Genomic DNA, 21,794 nt, shown 5'->3' with positions numbered 1-21,794 from the left:
GTGTTAAATGCTGAGGGTAAACATCTCCTGATTTGTTACCTAGTCAGCAGGGCAGAGAAGATCTCACAGATAAACCCAGCCTCGAAGCTTCTCCCCAGCTCAACTGGTTATTGCTCAGCGGCAGCTCTTACTCATCTGAATCTAGGTGGAGCTCCTTCCCTCCCTCCATCCCTCCCTCCCTCTCTGCTGTGTCTGTCCTGGCTGAGAAGCTTTTCCCCAATATCTGCACAGGCGTTCTCAGGTGCCGGCAGCGCCTTTCCAGGAGCTCAGCAGAGGCAGCCATCGCTCCCAGCCTGAGGCAGAGAGGCCTTGTCCTGCCAGCAGCTGCCCCCAGCCATGGTGAAGTACGGCCTGGACTACACGCGCTGCAGATGGATCCTGCCCCTGCTCCTGGGCATCGGGGTCATCTTCGGCATCATCGCGCTGGCGGGCTGGGGCTGGCTGGAGTCGCAGACCTTGCCCTACGTGCTGCAAGCGTCGCTCTGGCAGATCTGCAGGAGGGGTGACCAGGGTGGGCAATGGAACTGCGAGTCCCTCATGGGCTACGGTAAGCGCCGACAGGGGTGGCGGGAGCAGGCTCTGAAGCAGAGGGTCACATCCCCCAGGTCACCTTCCCGCAGGTCTCCTAAATGTATCACCCAATTTATATATGAAGCCACGGGCAATAGGGACTGTCACTGAGTACACCGAGGCTTTTGACTAAGCGGGTGAAGAAATAAAATGCCCTCACTCCCCTGTGCAGAAAAGAACCTAGAGGATTACCTAATACATAAAAACCCACACATGGTATGGTACCTGTGCAAAAAATAATACAGGATTTTTTTTGTCTCTCAGAAGAACCTGGTAACCTCTTCTCACTAATCACTGCTTCTCAAAACTTAACGGCTACTGGTGATCAAACATCCAAACAACAAGTTGTGTGGGGAAGCCTGGCATTAGTGTGACAAGCAGGTTTGAGTGCCAGAAACAGGGAGGTAAAAATGTAAGATGGCAGTAAGATATTCCCAGGGAGTGTCAGGCTGCAGAATGCTGCTCTGAAACTGCTCCGGTAGGTGGGTTGTGTGAAAGAGTCTCCTTGTGATTATGAAAGAAAGCTTTAAAAGATGAAAGGATTTCTTGTTCATACTAAGTTTTGGTGAAGCATGCTATTAAACATGTTGACCTGGGTGCAATCTTCAGCTTGAATAGATGTAAACCACAAGTGTGGGAGAAGAGAAGGGTCATTCTGTATGTGCTCTGTTTCCTTTTTATATTTCCTTTTTTTCTCTCTGTATATTTTCTATTGGCCATGGTTTGAAGCAAGTAATAGTGAATGAAAGGCTGTTAGCTTGAACTGGAATGGAAGTTGAAGAGTTCTTAAAATTTATGCTCATTCAAATTAAAAGGAAGAACCTTTTCTCTAGGGCTCAGAATTTCAGCCCTTCTTGTTAAAAATAAGAGTAAAAGCACTTGCTTAAGCAATCTCAGGGATCATTTATTACAGCACTTCAAAATTGTTCCTGAAGGTTTATTGTATGTCATGAAACTCTACCTTCTATGCACAAAATTCAGCTGTAATGAGTTAATTGCAGCAGGCCTCTGTGAGTGTAGGGCTCCAGGCATGACCAGCTCCACTGAGCATCACCATCCAGCCCTGCTCTCAGGGCTCCAGCATCAGCTCTGTGGCTGGGTGTAAATCAAGCCAGCAAATGGTCCTCTGCCAAATGGCATGTGAGAGGAGAAAGAACATGATGCTTAGTAGAGGGCTTCTCCGTCCTGAGTTTCCTCCTAGTTTCCTGAAAAGCAAGCCCTCCTCTTGATCTCCAAGTTAGGCCCTGGAGAATGCTATGAATGCCAGCTTTAACTGGACAGGAAACACCAAGATGTTTCACCTTGCTTCTCTTGATAACACAAGAGAAATTTCTCCTTACTTCTGGGACCTAGATTTGGTATTTGGCATTTCATTTCCTTATCCTGCTTCACTCTGATAGCTTTAAATTCTGCAGCTGCATGCACAGTTTCCCTGGAAACTGGACAGCATCTACAGACAAATCAGGGAGGTCAACCTCTGTGAGGACTGTCCTGCAATGTCTGGGGTTACCATGAATCACATCCACAATAAGTCCAGCACTTTTTACACTAACATTGTGGACTTGGTACACACATGCAGGACACAATCCAGTAGGTACATTGGAGAGTCCATTGACTATTCTGAAAGCATTAGAAATGCTGTTTGTGAGCTGCATGACTGCATTATGCCCTCAATAGGCATGCATCTATCACTTGAACTGTTCAAGGTTGATTAAATACCCAGGAAGCCTAAGCAAATCCTCAAAGTCCTCCTGGACAAAATTTCCTGGATATGTCTGGCACAATGGAGTCACCTAGCCAGTGGGAGAATATGTGAAGGCTGTATGTAAACAAGGTATGCAAAGGCCAGGTAAGAGAGGGTTATGCTGCCAGGCTTCTGCCTTTGCCAGATTATGCCATTAAAATGCAGACCTTGCCCTTCAGGAGGTGAGTTATCCCTGACCAAGAAGTAGACCTGACTGTTAAGGCTGCAAAATCATGTCACTGTCCTGATCTCTTCCAGGCCTTTCCCTTAGACCCCTTCTTGACAGTGGGGTGTGCTCAGATCCAATCCTGTTCTACATTTTTCCATGCTCAGTGATGCAGGGTTGGGATGTTTCTTTTGTGACTCCCACCTTTTCTCATGCAGGGCAGAGGTGGCTGATGCTGGTCTTGGATTCCACCCAAAAGGCCAGGCCATGAGAATATCTCATTTGTGAGCATCCAGGTCTTCTTGTGTTGAGCCTGATTGTACCTGCCTTAGTGATGAAATAGAGGCTTTTAGTAATTCTGGGATTAAATTTATCTACTGTGCTCCAGAAAGGTCATGGAAAACAAGCATTCAGCATCATGTTCTGTGGGATGTTTAACTTTGTGCCAAGCTAAACACAGTGCTGGTTAAACAAAGTGTAATTACATGCCTTCCTGAGCACAGAGACAAAGATGTGATGTAAACGTAAAGGACAGAAATGTTTTACAGCATTCCTGAGATGAGATCTCTTTTCCCCCCTCTGTTCCACAGTTTCCATCTTGTTTCTTCTGACCTTTACTCTCAGCTTCCCTGCCTAATCTGCCACTGGCTGGGTAGGTTCTGAAATTTGGCCCTCCTGCAGAGGTGGTTTCACTGATAAACATTTTATGTATGTGTACCCCAGCAGCTGCCAGCAAATATTGTAAACATGACTTGGACAGTGTAGTTATCTTAATCCACTACAGTCATCTTCATCCTATCATAATTAGATGTAATTGCAACATCCTTGCAAGTCGTTAATTATAATGTGCAAATTCAAATCAAATTCTGCATGTGCAATGTTTATAATTCCCCTTGAATCTCAGTTGTTTGGCTCAAGATGTGTTTATACAGTTGAAAGGCAAAAACCCAATGTCACTGAGGTTGATTATATTGGAAGGGAAGAAGGTTGACTATTTCATTGGCTGCATCAGTGCAATTCAGAGGTTTTGATTTATTTTTCTTTTTCTTTTTTCTTGAAAAGGCAGTGGAGTAACTCCACTGGTACACTTACCTTTTGTGAAAGAATCTGCTAACCCGTGCTCTTTTGCAAAGTTTATGAGCTCTGTGGAAAGTGAGAATATGAAGAGTTTATACACTCTGTTATCTTCTCCAAGACTTCAGATCATCTGCTTTAAACATATGACACTCACGTAGACTTTATCAAGGACTGTTGCTTTTCAAGCACATTTAGTTCAAATAAACAGAACTTTCTAGGAGAAAATATCCAATGCATTAGACACTTACTCAAAATGCAGGAAATTTAGGATGAGGGACTGAGAAATTCATTGCTCTTGCGCTTCATTGTTCTTGCACTTGAAAAAACAAAGGGCTCAATCTGATGACATGCTTGAACACATACAAAGAGAGATTAAGACTTTTTAGATAGATAATGAGCAATATGGAATGTACCTCTGTGGACATGGATGAGCTTACAAAGAAAATGCACAGGTTAAATCCCATCATGATGCTGGCACAGCACTCCTTTGTTTTTCTTGTTCTTTGGCTGTATTACCTGTCTTGAACAAGGTGTGTCTTGCAGACCTGAGACATTTCTTCACTATGTAATTTATTCCACTGCAGGCTTTGAAGATGTTTAAACATGTGTAGGTAAATACATAATAAATAATGTGGGGAGAAATAACTGATTTTATTCATCTGAATGTGATGCACAAAGGGTGAAAAACTTGTGACTACACTTGTCCCTTCTTATCTTCCATCCAGCCTTGCAGTTCTTCCATTTGCAGATGCTGCCATCAGAACATCTGAAATTTTAAAGTGTATGTTGATGAGGTCATCTTATTTGCATAGTGCAAAAAAGAGATCTTGGGGAAAAAATCAGGAAAAGGCATTTCCATATGGCAAGTGAAATCCACATCTTCAGTTATTTTCACATTGTAATATTCTATTATAGATTTCTCCTAGGATGCGTGGAGGGGTTTGTAGCTGTGGAGATTAGTGGAGGGATGAATGCTTTTGCCATCTGGAAGGGACCCCTTTGTGCAGCTTGTCTTCCAGGCAAATAATGGGCAACTAGATATCCAGGTTTATTTTGGTCTATGAGTATGAATGCAATATTACAAGATAAGAAGGCTAGTATGGTATGATTATAATGAACAAAATCTACTTCAAATATGACAGCAGATAAGTATGGCTACAGGATAAGTGAAAGAAGGAAGTGTTGCAAAAGTAATATCCTTTTGAGAAAAGAAACATTCTGCATCCCCATTGATGAGTAGATTTTTTCCCCCCCACTTTTCTTGTACCAAGCTTTGTTTCCATGGAATCTTTTGCTACAGTGAAACACCATTTATTATCCTGGAGGAAGAACACAATGGAAATCACTTACTAAAAATACACAAGTAGTGATACAACAGCAAGGTTACATGGTGTAGCTGGGATCAGTTTCCAAAGTCTCTCTCTTGGTACTACACCTAGCAGTGCCTTTGCACTGCTGGCCACACAGCTCTCCCTCTGGAAAATGACCTTCTCCATCAGAGCAGTGGCTCCTTACACCCGGGGCACAGGACAGACCAGGCACCAAGTTTTGCCACTGCCACACTACCTGCATAAATCTTTTTCCTTCCCCCACATTCCCATCACATCTGACAGCCAGCATCTAATCCCAGCATGGGGAAATTCTTACTTGCCCCAAGATAAAGCAAGCACTCTCAGCAGAGTGACATGGGGATATTTTCAGAGGGACAGGATGGGATATAGCAGAAGGAGGACAAACAAGATGTCCCAGTGTCTCTCTGGCATCTGAGGGTGTCTGTACATCAAAACAGAAATGAAGTAAACAAGTAGCTGTGCTTTTGAAGTAGGGATCAGCTCAAGTCACCAGGCCTTTATTGCAGATTTTTCCTGAAGTCAAGGTTCTGCACTTAACAGCTTTCAGAATTTGGTAACATCCATGTAGTTTTGCAAAAGTGTCTTTGCAGCTGGGAAAGAGGCTGGGGAGGTTTCTGAGCAGATCAAGAAGCCTGTGGGAGAACCCAGGATGGAGCCCAGCTCTGCTCTGTACATGGCCTGGATTAAAGAGCAAACCTTGACTCCTTTGGCACAGGGTGAAATAAAAACAAAAGGCTGCTGCTGTTCCTGCTGTATTGTAGCATAAAATAGTTATATTTATATAAAGTGGTTGTCTGTAGTTTTAATTATAGTGTGTAGAGAAGCATATGATTTCCTAAGACATCATTTTCCTTAAAGTATAATGTTCCCTGGTATTAAGCAGTGAGAAATGAGATTACAAGATTAGTTACTGAATAATGTAGAATACTCAATAATTATTCTAAGCTTAGAATGAGAAAAAAATACAGTTTTAAACATATAGCAAAAATACAGTTTTAACATATAATGAAAAAATCACAACAGTGTTTGTAAGGAATAATGCAAGAAGGAAAGAAAACATTTGATTTTTCCCCAGCTTGTAGAAGACACTCCGTTGTTTCTGAACAGGTATAAGAGAAAGGAATCAAGGCCAGAGCATTTAATTACTGTGAAAATTTTTATTCCTTATCTGCAATTTCTTGTCTGCTTTCCCTTGTAGTTTTAGAGTTTGTACTTTTATAATTTCTGTGGCAGACTGACTTAATCAGATTTGTTTCTAAATAATAGTAATACTCTTGAGCAATTAACACTCCAGAGAGCAATTGCACGTGTAATCCCACTGTTTATTATCCAGCCTTCCCTTAATAATTACGGTCAGATTATGTGGAAAAATAGCAGTCATGTGGAACATTCTCATCTACCCATCAGGAGATATGAACTGCTGGTGCTGAGGATTTTGAGGAGATCCTCAACACTTTGCATTTTCAGGCCCTGAAGTCCTGAAGAGAAGATTCCAGGCACTTACATAGGAGGCATCTCTGCTGACAGCATGTGGAAACTTGTGGCCAAACTCTCAATCCTCTTCACCTCATCTGTTCCTCTAGTTTATTGAGGTAGTCTAATACAGCATTTCCATAACAACATCTCCATAGTCTGAGCAGTGATAAGGGCTGCAAGATGCATTTCATATTCCAGTGTAGGTTTAAACATATTACTTAAGTGAGAAGGTGTTAAACAGCAAAAGAAACAAAACTCAGAACATTCTTTCACATTTCTGTATCACTTTTTACTGGCAGCTTGTGCTGTTCTGAGATGCTTCAAACACACTTACTCAGTGAGCATTGTAATGCCATGTTTCTTCTTCATCAAGTACCATTACAAAATAACTCATTGCTCAAAAATTCCCAGGAACTCAAAGCAGCTGGTGGAGTGCTGATACTAGCCTGTGTTCCAGAGGTATCTGGCTTCCTTCTGCTAGTACTAAATAACACTTCACTTCAGTCCTGCTGAATTACTAATCTGAAACTGAGTACATCTAATGTCACCTACTGTGCTGACATATGCATGCTGTGCCCAAATCAGGCCCCAGAAAAATAGGAAGTCTCTGTGCAGTTAATTTAACAGCCTCATCAGCAGAAAGCAGAAAGGGACAAAGATTTTCAGGGTGCATTGTAAAAGCCGTTTCATTAGCAAGAAGAGTAAATAAATTCAATATATTTTTATGAGTACAAAGCATGACTTCTGCTTATATTCTAAGGGTTTTATTTTGCAAACAGTAAAATTTTGCTTCTATCGGAAAATCAGATCCAGGTTCACAGCTGCTGTCTGTTAGTGGGGAATTCCCTAGTGCAAAAGGTGATTTTCATTAAGGTTTCAGAACAAAGTTTGCTCACAGCATGAAAACTGCAGATCAAGAGTGACAACAATTCTTGTTGCACATGGAAATAAGATGTAAATTCAGTGTTCATTAGTCCCAAATTACTTTGGGAATATAAAACTTAAAAAGAACTTTTTTAAAAAAAGGTTCCACTCTACTGTTTTGATTAAAAGTCCTAGTTCATAGCCTGTATTATCATGGAAATCGATGCTGTTTAATTCACATTAAATATTTCAACCCACTCAGGGGTAATTAGGGAGCAGGTACATCTTGCTATTCTCATTAACTGAGCTTATGTAAATTAACCGATTAATCAATACCTTACTTATTTTATTTACTTGACCCTCCCAAACCCCAGGTACACATCCAAGTATAAGTAATCCTGCTTTAATTTAAAATAAATAGGAAAAAAAATAGGAGGAAAAAATGTTATAGCAATAAAGTGTATGAGGCTGAGCTTTAATCCTGAGATTTTCCCAGTGTGTGCAACTGCTTCTGAAGAGAATGTGAGATAGGGGTACTCCCTGACTCTCTTGTGAGCAAACCTTCAATTTTGAGGCACTGTATGTGCATTATATCTAATATCTAACTTACTCCCTTGGTGCTCCCTTTGATGATGGCTCTAGCCCTTCTGCCCCTTCTGCTTTCCCAGCACTAAGCAAGCATCAGGGAGCAGCCCTCATTAATGCAGGATTTGCAGAAGCCAGCTTGTAAGTCAAGCCTGTACACGCCTGAGTTTATGATGAGATGAATTTGAACCACTCCCTCAAGACGTAACTGCTCCTCCCCTCAAATTCAACTCAGAATCGCTTCTAAGTTTAATTGCTTGCCTCAGTAAGAAAGGAGGGTTTCAGATTACATAAAGGTTTTGCCTGTGTTTGTTGGTGGGTGAAGTCAGGGGTGAGGAATTAATAGGTTTTTCCTTTAAAGGAGTTAAAGCCCAGCAAGCCACACTGAGCTATCATTTTAGCATACAGCTATGGACAAAACACTGCCTTCTGCTAATGTATACTATGTTTTATTGATAGAAGAACTACTCATAAATGTTCTTTTCCTTAATGTTGTCACCTAAAATCATTATTATGGGGTAATTGTCCTAGTGTCCTAATCCTTTCTCATTTATATGGGACCTGTTACTAATCCTTGAGAAACTTTGGCCATGACATTATCCTAATGTGAACCTAAATAGGTCATTCTCTGTTTCCATGGTTGTCTTTTAAATAGTGGCAAGATAAAAGCTGGTTCTGGCTTACACAAAAATGACTTTCATAAGACAATACTCTGTTATTAAACAAGAAATCCATATTCACAGCCGATGCATTCTAATAAAGTAATTCCATGGGGAAAAGAACAGAGTTACCAAAGAGGATGTCATACAGAAAGACTAAAAATATTGTATTCCATTGCAAAAGATATAAATTTCAACCAAAAAAATCCTCCAGTATTGACTACCCATATGAAAGATATACAGAGAATGAAGTTCTCTGAATGAAGATCCAGATGCAATGAAGACAGAAACTCGGAAAATAGTACACATGTAATCATACCTTTAATATTATTTTCCTCCTTTTATTCTGTTCATAAATTATCCATTACTAATATGTGATCTTCTTCTCAGTTGTACAAACTTCCTTTGAAATAATTTTCAGTCAATGGCTTTCAGTCTGCACATGCAGTTTATTCAAAAGAAGCTGCTTTTGGTAGTTTCTGATTTATCTTGGCTGTATACAAACACATGCACACTGGTATTTCCATGCCAGCTCACGTGATCAGCAAACAATTGCAGAGATTATAGTGTGCATTTGTTTCCAGAAAGAGCACAGAAATTCCCCAGAGCTGGCATGTTACAGAGTCAGTATTTCCAGAAGATAGGATTTTGCACTGTGTCGTGTTGCACAGGTAACACAGGAAATCCAGAGTCCTGATGAAAGGGTGTGCATGCACACTAGCAGCTTTGGCTGGTAGAGATGTGGGTTAATGGGTTTGATGGACCACCTTAAGAGTCACGCTAAGGGAACATGAGTTCTGCTGCAAACATGTGCACTTTCACATGGAAACTTACTTGAGGAGAACCAGCCAAAGGGAAATGGGTAAAACCTGGCCAAAGTGGTTCCTTTCCAAAGTGAAGCATGTGCTCTGCAGTGCTCACCACACCCTGACAAAGAACGCCAGGTTGAGAAACTCAAGTGAGTTCAGCTTTGTTTCCAAAATAATACTCTTTCCCTTTAATCAGAGAGATGTTAAACAGGTTGAGCTCTGCAAACTCAGCCTAGAAATATCCTCCTTACGTACAACACAGAGATGAATCGCTACCACAGCAGATTTTAGTTCTCCTAAGAGTTGCTTTGCAAGACTGCAGCTGGAACTGCAGGGTCTATGTTTCTTTCCCTCCGTGGTATGAAGAATAACAGAGCAAAATGTCTGTTACATTTTCTTTCACCCCTCCCTGGTTCTTGTGAATTAAAGCTACCCTTCCTCAAATTGCTGCCCAATTCACTGCAGTGTGAAACTGATCAGTCAGCAAGAACCCCTAGATAATTGTTGGTGTCTTTGAGCTGACAATAAATACTTGTTTTTCTTTCCAATGCTAGTTGTGTATTTAGCTTCCAGCCAAGAGGAAAATTTGGAGAAGTATGTTCTTATTGATCATACAAGGAGCGGTACTTCTGAACTCTCTGGGGTTGCTTTCAAAAAATGTCACCCAAGGAGAAACTCAGCAGTTTATGTGGTGTAGGAGTACTAGATCAAGAAAAACATGAGAATGTTATTGTGTTTTCCAATGTTATTGTGAGTGTTTTCCCGTGTTTTGAAACACATCCACCAGGAACTTGGGCATTTGTATTTGTCATGGAGGAAGTAAAGCTTATATGCTATTTTCAAGACACAACACCCCCTTTTTTTGAAGGATAGAGCTTTTGGTGCATGAAGATGACAGGCTAAGGAAATACTAGGTTTGGTGGTTCAAAGTTTTGGCTCAACTTACTGGTGAGCAAGAAAGTTTGTTTCTTTTTGTGTGAAGCACCGACAGTATTTACATTTTCATAAACTGTAAAATGTGTGAGGGAGTAAAATAAGGAAGGCAGGAAACTGGAGATATTCTTAGACCTGGATGTCTAATTAAGTCCATCAGCTTCCCTATGGCTGCAGCCAGATATAGGATAATCAAAATGTGTTTATATGGTGCAATACAAGAGGTAGTCATGCTGCCTCCAAACTGAGTTAGTTTTAATAGCAGAGTAATTAATCTGTGTTATTATTGAATTTTGTCTCAGCTAATTATGTAGCTCGCAAAATATCATGACCTCTGTCCTGGCATGGAGGGCTCTTTCTGGTCTCTAAATTAGCTCAGGGGTCTTCTCACAAAGCAGGGAGCTGTAGAAGTCAGGCAGTTATTTCCATTTTCCAGTGGTCACATACTACTGTATTCACTTTGGGCAGCCCAGACTCCCACAAATCACTGCTGATTGACATACAAAGCTCTGTTATCAGAAACATTGTCCTTGCCCGCTTGAGACAGGTGTGAGGACATGGGTTCCTCTTGCCTGTTTGGGATAGCAGTGTCTTGTTTAAGACAAAATTGCCCAGAAAATTGCCAGTTAGAAGGAGTTTTGAAGAGTGGCTGGTGTGTAGCTGCCACAAACCCTTTCATAGTGTTCACTGGTGTTCTTTCAGCTGTTGGAGGAACTGAAAAAGGGAAAAATGGGACTGGCACCGAAGCGTTACAAGATGATGCTGGTTGATGCTGGTATTCAAGGACATTTTTGTATAAACAGGTTTATTTTCTCACAAGCACATTTTAACTCTTAAACAGCCAAAAGATCATTACCATTTTTGGGGCTGAGAAAATAGATCTCAAAAACTGCTGAATATTTTTACAAACTCAGTTTGATATCCTGTAAGCTGCTGCTCCCTCTGTTTCAATTTTGATTTGGTGACAGGTGGACTGGGCTCTTTCAGGTTTTAACTCACTTTACAGCCAAGAATACACTGAATTGGTGTTGCACCTGTGAGGATTCCTTGGCCTAGAGTTCACATTTTTAAGAACAAGCTTTGCAGATAGAACAATTTATTTCTATTTTAACTCAATATTAATGACAAAAAAACCCCACAACATTGAACGATTGGAAAATATTTGGGACTAAATTAGCCACTTGCTTGTCAGTGTATTTTGACCAATTTAATTCTTCTAATTCTGACATTTTTAAGAAATTTTAAGTCTTGGTTCTATTGTAAAGAACTAAACTATTCTAGTACTCCTGGCCGGCACAAGATAAAATAAGCATCTGAAATACAGAAACAGTTGCAATTATTGGTGCACAAAGCATTACCTTTTACTCTAGAAAGGTAAGATGTTTACACACTATGGTCTTAGAGTACTGATAGCTGCTGCTTTTTGCAAAGGGCAGATGAACTCAGAATACTTTTCTTCAAAAAACCCTGTAGAGACTTACTCTTCATGCACTCTACTGTCTTGGAGCTGCGTGCTGTTTTTCTTCCAACGTTGAAGGGGTTTTTTTTCTCTTTTGTAGAACTGGGAGACACAAAATTGGCTGTCAGGTGATTGAGCAATGCCTCCAAATGGTGTAAGCATCCTGCAACAAGCATGTCTCTTCTTGCCACATAGCCAGTGCCCAGCGGGCTGGGCATGCGCCCAATCTGCTTCCATACAGTCACAGCATTTGGAACACTGCTTCAGGAAAAACACCTGGCTGAGCCTGGCGGGGGAGGGAGCTGCTGGCATGGGCAAGGTGCCACCCCACATGTCTGCAGCCACCAGGCACAGCCCCCTGAGCCCCCAGCCCAGGTGCTGCTCCCACCCCAGGCTTGGTGCTCTACTGTCAGCTGCTCTTGGCAAGCAGGGCTGAGCTTTGGCAGCAGGGGAGATGGAACCCCCAGGACTCCTGGTGTCTCAGAACTTGCTGGACAGGCAGCTGTGCTCTGAGTCTGCTCCTTTGCCTGGACCACAAGCAATTGTGCACCTAAGAAGTTCTAGACGTTCTTGTAATTTCACCTTTTTACCAGAAGTATCCAGAACTCTTGTATCCAAGAGCAGTGAGGTCACCGTTGCTGAGAAACATCTCTTATGGCCAGGTGCCCCTTTATTTGCTGTTTTAAAGGGGTAACAGAGAGACTAGGAATAGGAACACCTTCAATGGGGTATATTGAGGAGTATAAGAAATTCCTGTCCTTGACTTTTTCTTTTGATACTCTGCCTGAGGTGCTGTCCTCCCTCCTGTGCCTCCACACTGCACACTCTACCTCTGAGCCCCCTGTAAACTCCTAGAGAGAAGAGCTTGAGCTAAAACACTGGGCTAGAAAATGAGATGTAACATCACAATTGCTGTTCCTTTCAATCTTCTCAAGCAGCTGCCTGTTTACTGGGAAAAACAACCCAGTTGAAAAGCCCTACAAGCAGACAGAAACTTTGTGGAATAAGAAAGAGAATGGAGATGAAATAAAACTGAAGATATAGTGCGATAGCTAGAATAGAGTAGGAATCATAAAGCAGGGAGAATGTTGAAAAGCAAACAAAAGGGAAATTGGTTCTGATGGACTGAGGGGTAGAAAAGGATAGCTGGAAAATCCTGATCCATTTTTCTTGCCTAATAGTAGTGGTGGTGTGGGCCCTGGGGAAAGACAGCTCAAACACCAAGCTGTCACTCACTGAGGACAGGTCGTTTGCTTTCATGCTTACTTGACTCTGGTCAAGGGAAAGACAAGACACTTTGCATTTTATTACTTCCATGCTTAAAGCAAACAAATTGGTAGGCTACTTACTCAGTTTCAGAGGGAACTTTTACTGAACAGCATGCACTGCATTTAAGTTGAGTTGTAATTATTGTCAGGGTTGTTTGGGCTGTGATAATTTTTTGGCACTGCTGTTGCATATTTTTGGTTAGAAGCCAACACTTGATAAAGACATAGTGGCTTAGATGAGGGGATGAAATCTGTAGATGCCTAGCAGACTTTAACTGCTTACTCAATTTAATACATAATTTAAAATGTGTCAGAGTGGCTTTTCTACATCCAGAAAATTTGATCTCTTTGAGCAGTAGTTGCTCCTCAAGTCTTGAAATATTAAATAAATATTATTTTTCCGGTTGTATTATGCCAATGCAATATGCTTTGCTTTAGCATGTTATAACATAAAAATTTATAATTTGAAAATGAAAGAATTAATATCTGGAATAAGCTTTTTGAATTGAAGTTCTAAATTTGGACCAAAATCAGAGATCCAATTCCCCTACAAAACAGATTCCAAATCCTTAGCTCCATTTAGGACACAGAGCTAAACTAAGGCTGAAAGACAGAAATCACTGAATTTTGACATTTATGGGCTATTTCCAAACCTTTAAGTTTGCCAGATTGGTTGTGCTTTTATAAACACTTTGTTTTGAAGGAAGATTTTATTAGTTCCAGGGACAGTTTAATTCTCCTTGCCTGTGCAAAAGGAAGCTGATTTCATGGCATCTGCTGAGGACAGCATCCAGTTTTACACCTTTAAAGCCATTTCTCTCTTAATACTTAACTGTTAAAACTAAACAGTAAGCTTGCACCCAAGCCCCCATTTCATTCTGCATGAGAAGACCAATTGGAATTTCATGCCTTCTGCACTTAGTGCATGATTTCTTGTGAAACTGAAATGCTCACGTCACAAGAGGAGAGAAAGCTCCCGTGCTTTCTTTCTTGGGAGATGATCCTTTTTTCTCAGGTTTTAAAACTAATCCTTACTTACTAACCAGAGAAAACAAGCCTTTGTTTTTGTTTTTGTTCCTTTCTAATGTATCTTCCTTCTGATTTCAGCCTGGGGAAGAGCTGCTGCTGCCACATACCTGGTTGGCTTTTTACTTCTAGTCATCTGTTTTGCACTGGCCATCATAGCATTTGCCATCGACACACTTCGGTTCAACTTCATCCGTGGGATCGGAGGCCTGCTGTTCGTGGCTGGTAAGGCAGCACGTGGAGTCAAGTTTAGCTTGTGCAGATGTATCCATTCCAGAGCTGATACTTTCCTCAGATTAGATACCCAAGTCTCTGCCTGTGTGCAATTGAGCTCTCTATGAAAAATCAAAGTCTCTCATGGCACTGGATTGATTTTCAGATCCTTCAAAACATCGATGGGTTTAGCTACAGGGGTTATGGAGGATGGCAGTGGTGCTGGGTGTTAAACATTTTTTTTGTTTTCTCCTGTTTCCTCAGCTGTGTTCTCCATCATGGGCCTGGTCATTTACCCAGTAAAGTTCTCATCTGAAATTGAGATGACAGGAATCAATATGTTCAGCTGGGCCTATGGCTTTGGCTGGACCACCGCCATTATGGAAATATGCTTGGGATTCTTCTTCTGCTGCCTTCCTAACTATGAAGATCAGATCCTGGGTAATGTCAAGCCCACATATTTTTACTCTTCCCCATAAGCACCAGGAAAAATGTGTTCATATTCCAGAGATACCTGACAGACTAGCTACGTTTTTCAGAATATTGTCATCAGATGTTAGTAGAAAAGGCTGGAAACTTTTCTAATGTGTGTAGAAATATGGCACTGGCATCTGCAGCAAAGTTATCTTCTCTATTTTGGACCTTCAGATCTGATGTGGGTTTGTCAGATAAAGCACAAATGTTAAAACCCCTTGGTTTTCCTCATTCATTCCCATGAGTGGAATTTATGCGGATTCCATTGCATTTTAAATACCTTCACAATTGTAATTAAATTCAGATAAACTTATTAAACTGGCAATAAACAAAACAACATGTATCATCTTCCTGAAGGAAACTCAGAAAAATCCCATTTTGTATGTATCATCTTTAACCTGAAGACTTTGCACAATTTTCAAAAAGTCAAATACATTTACCCACTGACTGCCAAATAGTAAATTAGTCAGCCAGCACTTCATAGCTTTGCTTCTATTTTTCATTCATTCACTTAAGCCAGAGATAAGGACAGAGTAAAGAAGGGATTAAAGCTCCCTACCAGAGCCAGCATCTTGACTTTTGCTCATTCATGTGGAATGTATTTATTTCTAAATATTTGCAAGAGTAAGCAAGAAACACCAGTAAAGCCTTAAGAATCCTGGTGTGCCATTGCTGGTGCCAGTACAGAGTGGGCAGAGGCAGAAGGGATTTCAAGCCACCCTGCAACCTGCAGACCTGGTTTGATAAAGCCCCTGTTGTGGCTTTCTTCTTGGGTGTCTTGACATTTTTTTTTCTGCTGTATCAAAACCTATGACTTTAAAGTGCTCTGCTATATTGGCCCAGCTTTTTCATTCAGTGTAGAAAGGTCAGGTTTGATGTCCCTGCACCTCAGGAGTTGAGCTGGAGCAGTGTGAGTGTAAGTATCATACAGTTGCTAAAAGGCTCCTTTTTTGTTCATGTGCTGTTCTTAAGTATTTTAAAAATGGAAAGTGTATACTTTCATATGTAACTGTAAAATGCATAAACACCCCTTACCAACTCATACCAAAGCTCTCACAGAGAAAATCACATCATAAAGCATTTTCCAGCATCCTATGCTCCACAGTGCCTCAAGCCTCAATATACTGCAAGGAATGAAGTATACTCAAGACTCTGCTGGTTTCTGCCTTGTTAAACCTAACTTTATAACATTCAATTCATTCTCTTAATTGAAAAAAAAGGATTATATGTTATGTGGAAAAGGAGTCTCATCTAGATCCTTAACTACTGAGGTTTATTAGCTTGTAACACATCTGCAATTTTGTAATTTTGTGTTCTATGAAAAGCCCTGCCAAGTGTTCTTTGTTTCAACAAATTAGAGGTGGAAAATTTTTCAGTTAAACTTTTTTGGTAGCTAAAATTAATAAAGACACAGGGCTTCACCTGGGTTGTTTGGAGTTTTTTGTTTGTTTGTTTTGTTGGTTGGTTGGGTTTTTTTAAGTGGTTAACTCCATTCACTTTTATGGAGTGTCCCCTAGCCTTGATCAGTAAGACTGAGAGATGGATAGAGTATAAACAATGGGAGAATATATGCAACAAGGAATAATTAGGCAAGAACATATAAATACTCTTAAAAAATATTTCCTAGCTGGAAGAAAATCAAAGTGAAATACAATTGAGAACACAATTAGTATAAAATCACTTGTAATTCTTGTTGTAATATTATCCATTCAGGAGAAAAAACTTATAATAAATATTTTCATTATGCTTATTACACCCAATAAAATACAGTATCTATGTATTATTTCAAAAATAAGTCTTAACTTTTGTTCTCTACTGAGAGTAGGGAACTGTGGAAGCCCCCAAAGCCTCCTCTTCTCAGGCACCACCTGGGAGTCCCTGAGTATGCTGGCTGAAATTTGACATCCAGCATCACAACTACAGCTTGTGTTATTCTTCAGTCCTATGCTGGCTGTCTCCCAAGGCCTTGTTCAGAAGCACATGAGAATAGTGGACACTTATGGACTGCTCTGTTTGCTTAGGGGCTTATGGAGCTGCGTGCCTACACATGACTCTGGGCCTTGATGTGCTACAGACGGTAACGCACTCGTGTTCACCGAGTAGGAAAGCAGCGCGGTCCTGCTCAGGGCTTTTGCTCCACCAGATGTGGCAATCCCCTGAGGAAGCTACAGAGAGCTTAAGCAACCACTGTTTGTGTTTACAGTTTCTTTTGCACTAGCTGGACACTGATGCCTGAAGGAGGGGAAAGGCGCACAAAACAAGGTTTAGGAGTGTGACTCCAACCTTGATGAGACAGCAGAGCATAATTAAAAAGCAAAGAAAATCGCCGTTGATCATCCCCCTTCCTCTCTCCTCTCCCTTGCTGATCTTGGCAGTTTCATCATCTCCTCTCTTCCTTTTTCCTCCTCCTCCTCCTCCCTAAAGGTGTCTGAGCAGTGACAGGGCTGGTGACTCTGCAGGACACAGCCCCAGTCCCCGTTTCCCACTGCCACTTTGCATTCCTGGGAGAGAGGAGGAATGAAGCAACTTGGCAACCCCAGCACAGCATCAGGGACTGTAGCCTGGTTCCCCGCCCCAGGCCCTCACTGGAAAGGCTTTCCCTAAAAGAACAAGGTGCACAGGTGGGTGGGTATCCAACAAGCAGAAGTATCACAGGTATTAGTAGTCAAATGAAATCCTGCCTTTAGGGTAGTTTGCTTGCAGTCATGCCAGGCCAGTTCAACACAGATTCCTAGAAAAACACATCTTAAACCCTGCAGCAGAACAACAGTGAGAAAGATAAAACTATTTTACAGATGCCAGTGTTGTTTCCTGTGCCTTCTGCAACAAGGGTGCATGGCAAAAACAGCACACAAAATATAATTGGTTCTGACAGAAATGGAAGCTGAATCCAGGAGCCAACAATGTCCCTCAGCTTAGATTATTAAAACTAACTATCAACTGCTAGATTTTGAACTAAATTGTAAAATTAGTCTAGTAAGGTCAAGTACAGTGTTAACTAAGCAAATTGTTAGATTGATTTGAGCTAATTCACAATCAGAAAGCTTGGATTTTCAAGAAAAGGAGAAGTTAGACAAGACAACACCTTAGTTCTTCACCTCTGTTAGCCAGGTTTCTCGATTCAAGTCTTGTCTGTAAGAGAAAAGGACACTGAAACACTAAGAGCAGCACAATAAAGGACTTAAAGTTTCATTGTGCCCAATGGCAATGCTAAAGAAAGAGCAGGGAAGTACAGATGTCTGAAGCTTATGGGAACATTAGGTCTGCTACAACAACAGAAATAAAGATGACTGCCAAAGGCATTGCTTCTATTCTTGTCAAATTAAGAATTAGGGAAACATCCTCCAACAAACAAGTTTTATCTAATTCAACTTCACCACTGAAAAGCAATGAAGAAATTGTGTTGAAAACAAGAGGAATGTCAAGCAGCCCTACAGGTACAAACTGAAACAAAAAAAAAATAATGAGAACTTCCTGCTGGTAAGTTAATATCTTCAATTTAATTTCTGGTGTTTCTGCCAGCACTTGAACATCTAAGTCTTTTCAATTTTCTCTGCAAATACGTCCATATTTCACTTTACATTTCTCAGGCACCTGTCACTTGGTCTTAAAGTACATCCTGCTTAATCAATAATTCAAATGCAATCTAGTTTGCAATTGTATTTGTTGTGCATATTTTGTTGTATGAGCTACTGACAAGACCGAAGTTTTGACCCCACTGACATCCCTTGCAAAACATTAATTTTTCTTGAGTGTGACATTTCATTGTTGAAGTGCAAGTCCTTTATTTTATGTGTTCAGAATCAATAATATCTCTAATGCATGCTCCATTCAGCAGCTTCGTTTACTTCTGGAATAGGACCCTGGTACATATAAGATAAGAAAGAAGAGTCACAGCTGACATATCATTTCCAAAATAAAGGACAATTCAATGTGTGTAAGATTAGCAGAATTTGGGTCATAATTAAATTGTGTTTTGTTAGATGCACAAAATGGTCACATGAAAAAGATTAATTTTTCCTTTTGACATATCTCAGTTGTGTGACAGTTATTACTTGTAATTCAGTCTCTTGGAACACTTCCTCACACATTTCTATATCCAGTGGATTTCTCTGTGTTCTGAAGATAAACAGATTTAAGAAGAGAATGAAACAATCAAGCTTGTGAAGAGGGAAAAAGGGATTGGCCCATTTGCACACTCTGTCAGAAAGTGGGATTCAAACCATCTTGTTAGAAGGATAGTGATCTGAACAAAGAGTTCCTTCAGAATCATATTGGAAATTCCAACCTGAGATTTAAAAGACTGAAAATAATGGGGAGAGATAAAATCAGTTGGGTCTTCCTTTATCTTTTTCCACATTGTCAAAATACTGCTTTTGCCGGAAATTTCATTTTCAAGAAAAAAGCTGTTGCTTTTGTGCAGCTCCATAGGAATGTCTGGGCCTCAATTTTATCTGTAAAATTCTTCAGTGCTAAGTGCCAAAATGCAAACAAGCACCTGCATAACCTTAAGGCTGCAAATGATTCTGATGGGGCCATCAGAGCCGTTTTCATAGATGGTTCCTTAAATGACTTGACATATTAGGGCTCATATGTCCATCTGCACACAGTGGTTAGTTAGATTTCCTACATACAAAGTTATGCACTAATTTTTTTCTTAATTTTGTTTTTCATTTTTCAAGATCAAAGTGAAAGTGTGGATGGATCATAGATTTTGCATGTGACTGCTGGGAGTGAGGAAAATTTAGAGGAACAACTTTCAAAATTTCAAAGTTGCAAAGTTTTCCTGTGTAACATGAATGTGTTGAGATTAGATCAAACTGTCCTCTCGGGTAGCTTTTATGAGACATCCTTTTACTTGTGCCCTAGTTTGCCCAAGCCATCTGTTTTTTTGTAAAAACAGTTTTGTGAAAACCTACTCTAGTATCATAATGAAAGGAAATTATATTAGGTATCCATGGAGAATCCATCATAAAGCACTTTAAATTGCCCTTGATTGTTCAAATGCAGATCAGAGAGGCAGATGTTGTCTGTAGGATTTTTCCACAGATAGTGTAAACCCAGAAGATTTAATTATTGGCTGTAGACCTGGTTTACATGCCCAGCTCCCCATTTCTTACAAAGTAACTGGTGCCCTAGAACCTTGCCCTCAGGAAAACATCAAACAGGTAAAATGCAAACATGAAAAATGAAGGAAAAATATTACATAAAGTATTTACATGAACACATCCATAGTATCACAATTTAGTCCATAGCTGACCTCAATGTGAATGAGGATGGACAAAAGTTGTGTAAATCACAGTTGGATCTGTGATGTTATTTCCAGTTCTTCATTCTTGTATTTTCCCATACGGAATTCTTTTCACCTCACTGCTGTAAAGCCTTACTACTTTTTTCATAAGCTGTCCTGATTTTACCACACCCTGTCTTGACAAGAACACATGTGCTTGCCAGGCTCATACCTGAAGCTTATACAAAATATTAATGCAACCAGGTTTTTATCCCTTAACCCTCCTTCTCTTCTTCTTAAATAAAAAGGCTTGAAGGAATAAAATCCTGCTGACATTAGGAAAATTAGAAGATTGGAGACTTTCTCAGGCTGTTTTAGAATTAACTCTCAAAAGAAGAGAGAACCAAGAACTGAGGTCCAAGAGAAAAACCCAGCTCAGTACAAAAACATTATCCCAAAATCTACTTGCAGTCCTGACAGCAAAATGGCTTGGGGTGATTAGCAGCCAAATTACCTTTGCAGCCCCCTCCTTCATGTGAGTGTGTACTCTGTGTTGCCTGGCAGTCTTTCAGGATCATCAACAAACCTCCTGGGCACTGGTTTCTGAAGGCACCAGTATGCAGAAGGAGGAGCTGCCCATCATGTCTGCCTCCTACAGTGCCCAGGAAGGGACTTTGAAGGTGGAGCCCAAAGGACTCATTCAGCCCTTGTGTGACATGGCTGGTGTCCTCATGGCAGGATAGGATAGTTGCCCACCTGAGTGAAAAGTTTCCTTCTGTTTTAGCGTACAGTCCCAAACAAGTTACTAGCAAGTGGAAACTGCCATTTTATTCGTCTGAGATGTTTTTGTGTGGGGGCAGAGGAAGGTTAGAGATTTGGAGGTTCACAGTGAATTTTGTGAATCAAGGATTAACTGTGTCAAGATTTACACCCTTCCTTAAAATACTCCCATGTATAATACACAGAAAAAGTGAGGGAACAGGGACACACCTATTTATATTCATAATTGTTAGGCCTGATGCTTTGACACCAAGAAATACTCTGGGTTAGTAACAGGAGGAGGAGTACAAAGAGGTGAAACTTTACACTTTGTCCTGAGTCACTTACAGCTGAGGATCTCCTGAGTCACCAAGTGCTGCCTCTGGCTATCAGAGAAAATAGCTTATCATCTTGTTAATGATCTTGTCCCAGCTCTGCTTTGCCATCCATCTGTCATAGGAGGCTGATCTGAAAAACAGTCTGAGGGTCGGCCTCTGATTTCCACCCAACATGTATCACTAGCCAGACAACAAGAACACCTAAACTTCTGGCACTGCCTATGGGAATATCCCAGGGCAGCATTGTCACTCAGAGGTGACAATGTTGAGTTTCTTCCAGCACAGCTTCTTGTTTCAACCATAAAAATTTGCATTTTGTCTGCTCCATACCTTTCAAACCATTCTTCCTCAACCAGCAGACTGCCTTCCAAATCTGTGCTCCTGTCTCAGCTGCTGCCTAATTTCCCGTGACTGCCACAAAAGGTAATTATTGTCATCCCCAGTAGTGTCTTGAGCACCCTTTAAGCCCTTTCTCTTGCCCAGCCTAGAGCACAATTATTCTCAGCTGGCCATGAAGCAGCCAGATTTGGAGCACTCCTCACCCTGGCTGTGTGAGCGGGCTGGAGGGGAGCCTTGCTCCTCTCTGTGGCAGTGCATGCTTAAAGAACATCAAGGCCAGCATGAGGGAGCAATGGGGAAAAAAATCAAACAAACAGGAGAAGAAGAAGGTTAAAACAAACTTCTTTGGTTCTCCATCTACACAGTAAAGACAAGAAGACAAGTAAGGATTCATGAACTGTTTGCTAAAGCTCTTTTTGCAGTGGTGGACTTGAAATGACATGTTCTGCCTTG

General features: G+C 40.8%; 1 protein-coding gene across 1 annotated transcript; it reads left to right on the top strand.

Moving 5' to 3' along the window:
- Positions 1-336: 336 nt before the first annotated feature.
- On the top strand, positions 337-14,748 carry LOC118685758 (p53 apoptosis effector related to PMP-22-like). The gene is made up of 3 exons (XM_036381429.2): positions 337-547; positions 14,070-14,213; positions 14,466-14,748. Exons 1-3 carry the CDS (start codon positions 337-339, stop codon positions 14,678-14,680), a joined length of 570 nt encoding a protein of 189 aa, XP_036237322.1. The 3' UTR covers positions 14,681-14,748.
- Positions 14,749-21,794: the final 7,046 nt, after the last annotated feature.

Source organism: Molothrus ater, chromosome 3 (assembly GCF_012460135.2).
Source record: "Molothrus ater isolate BHLD 08-10-18 breed brown headed cowbird chromosome 3, BPBGC_Mater_1.1, whole genome shotgun sequence".
NCBI lineage: Eukaryota > Metazoa > Chordata > Aves > Passeriformes > Icteridae > Molothrus > Molothrus ater.
Note: the sequence above shows the minus strand (reverse complement) of the source record. Positions and strands in the feature narration are given on the sequence as shown.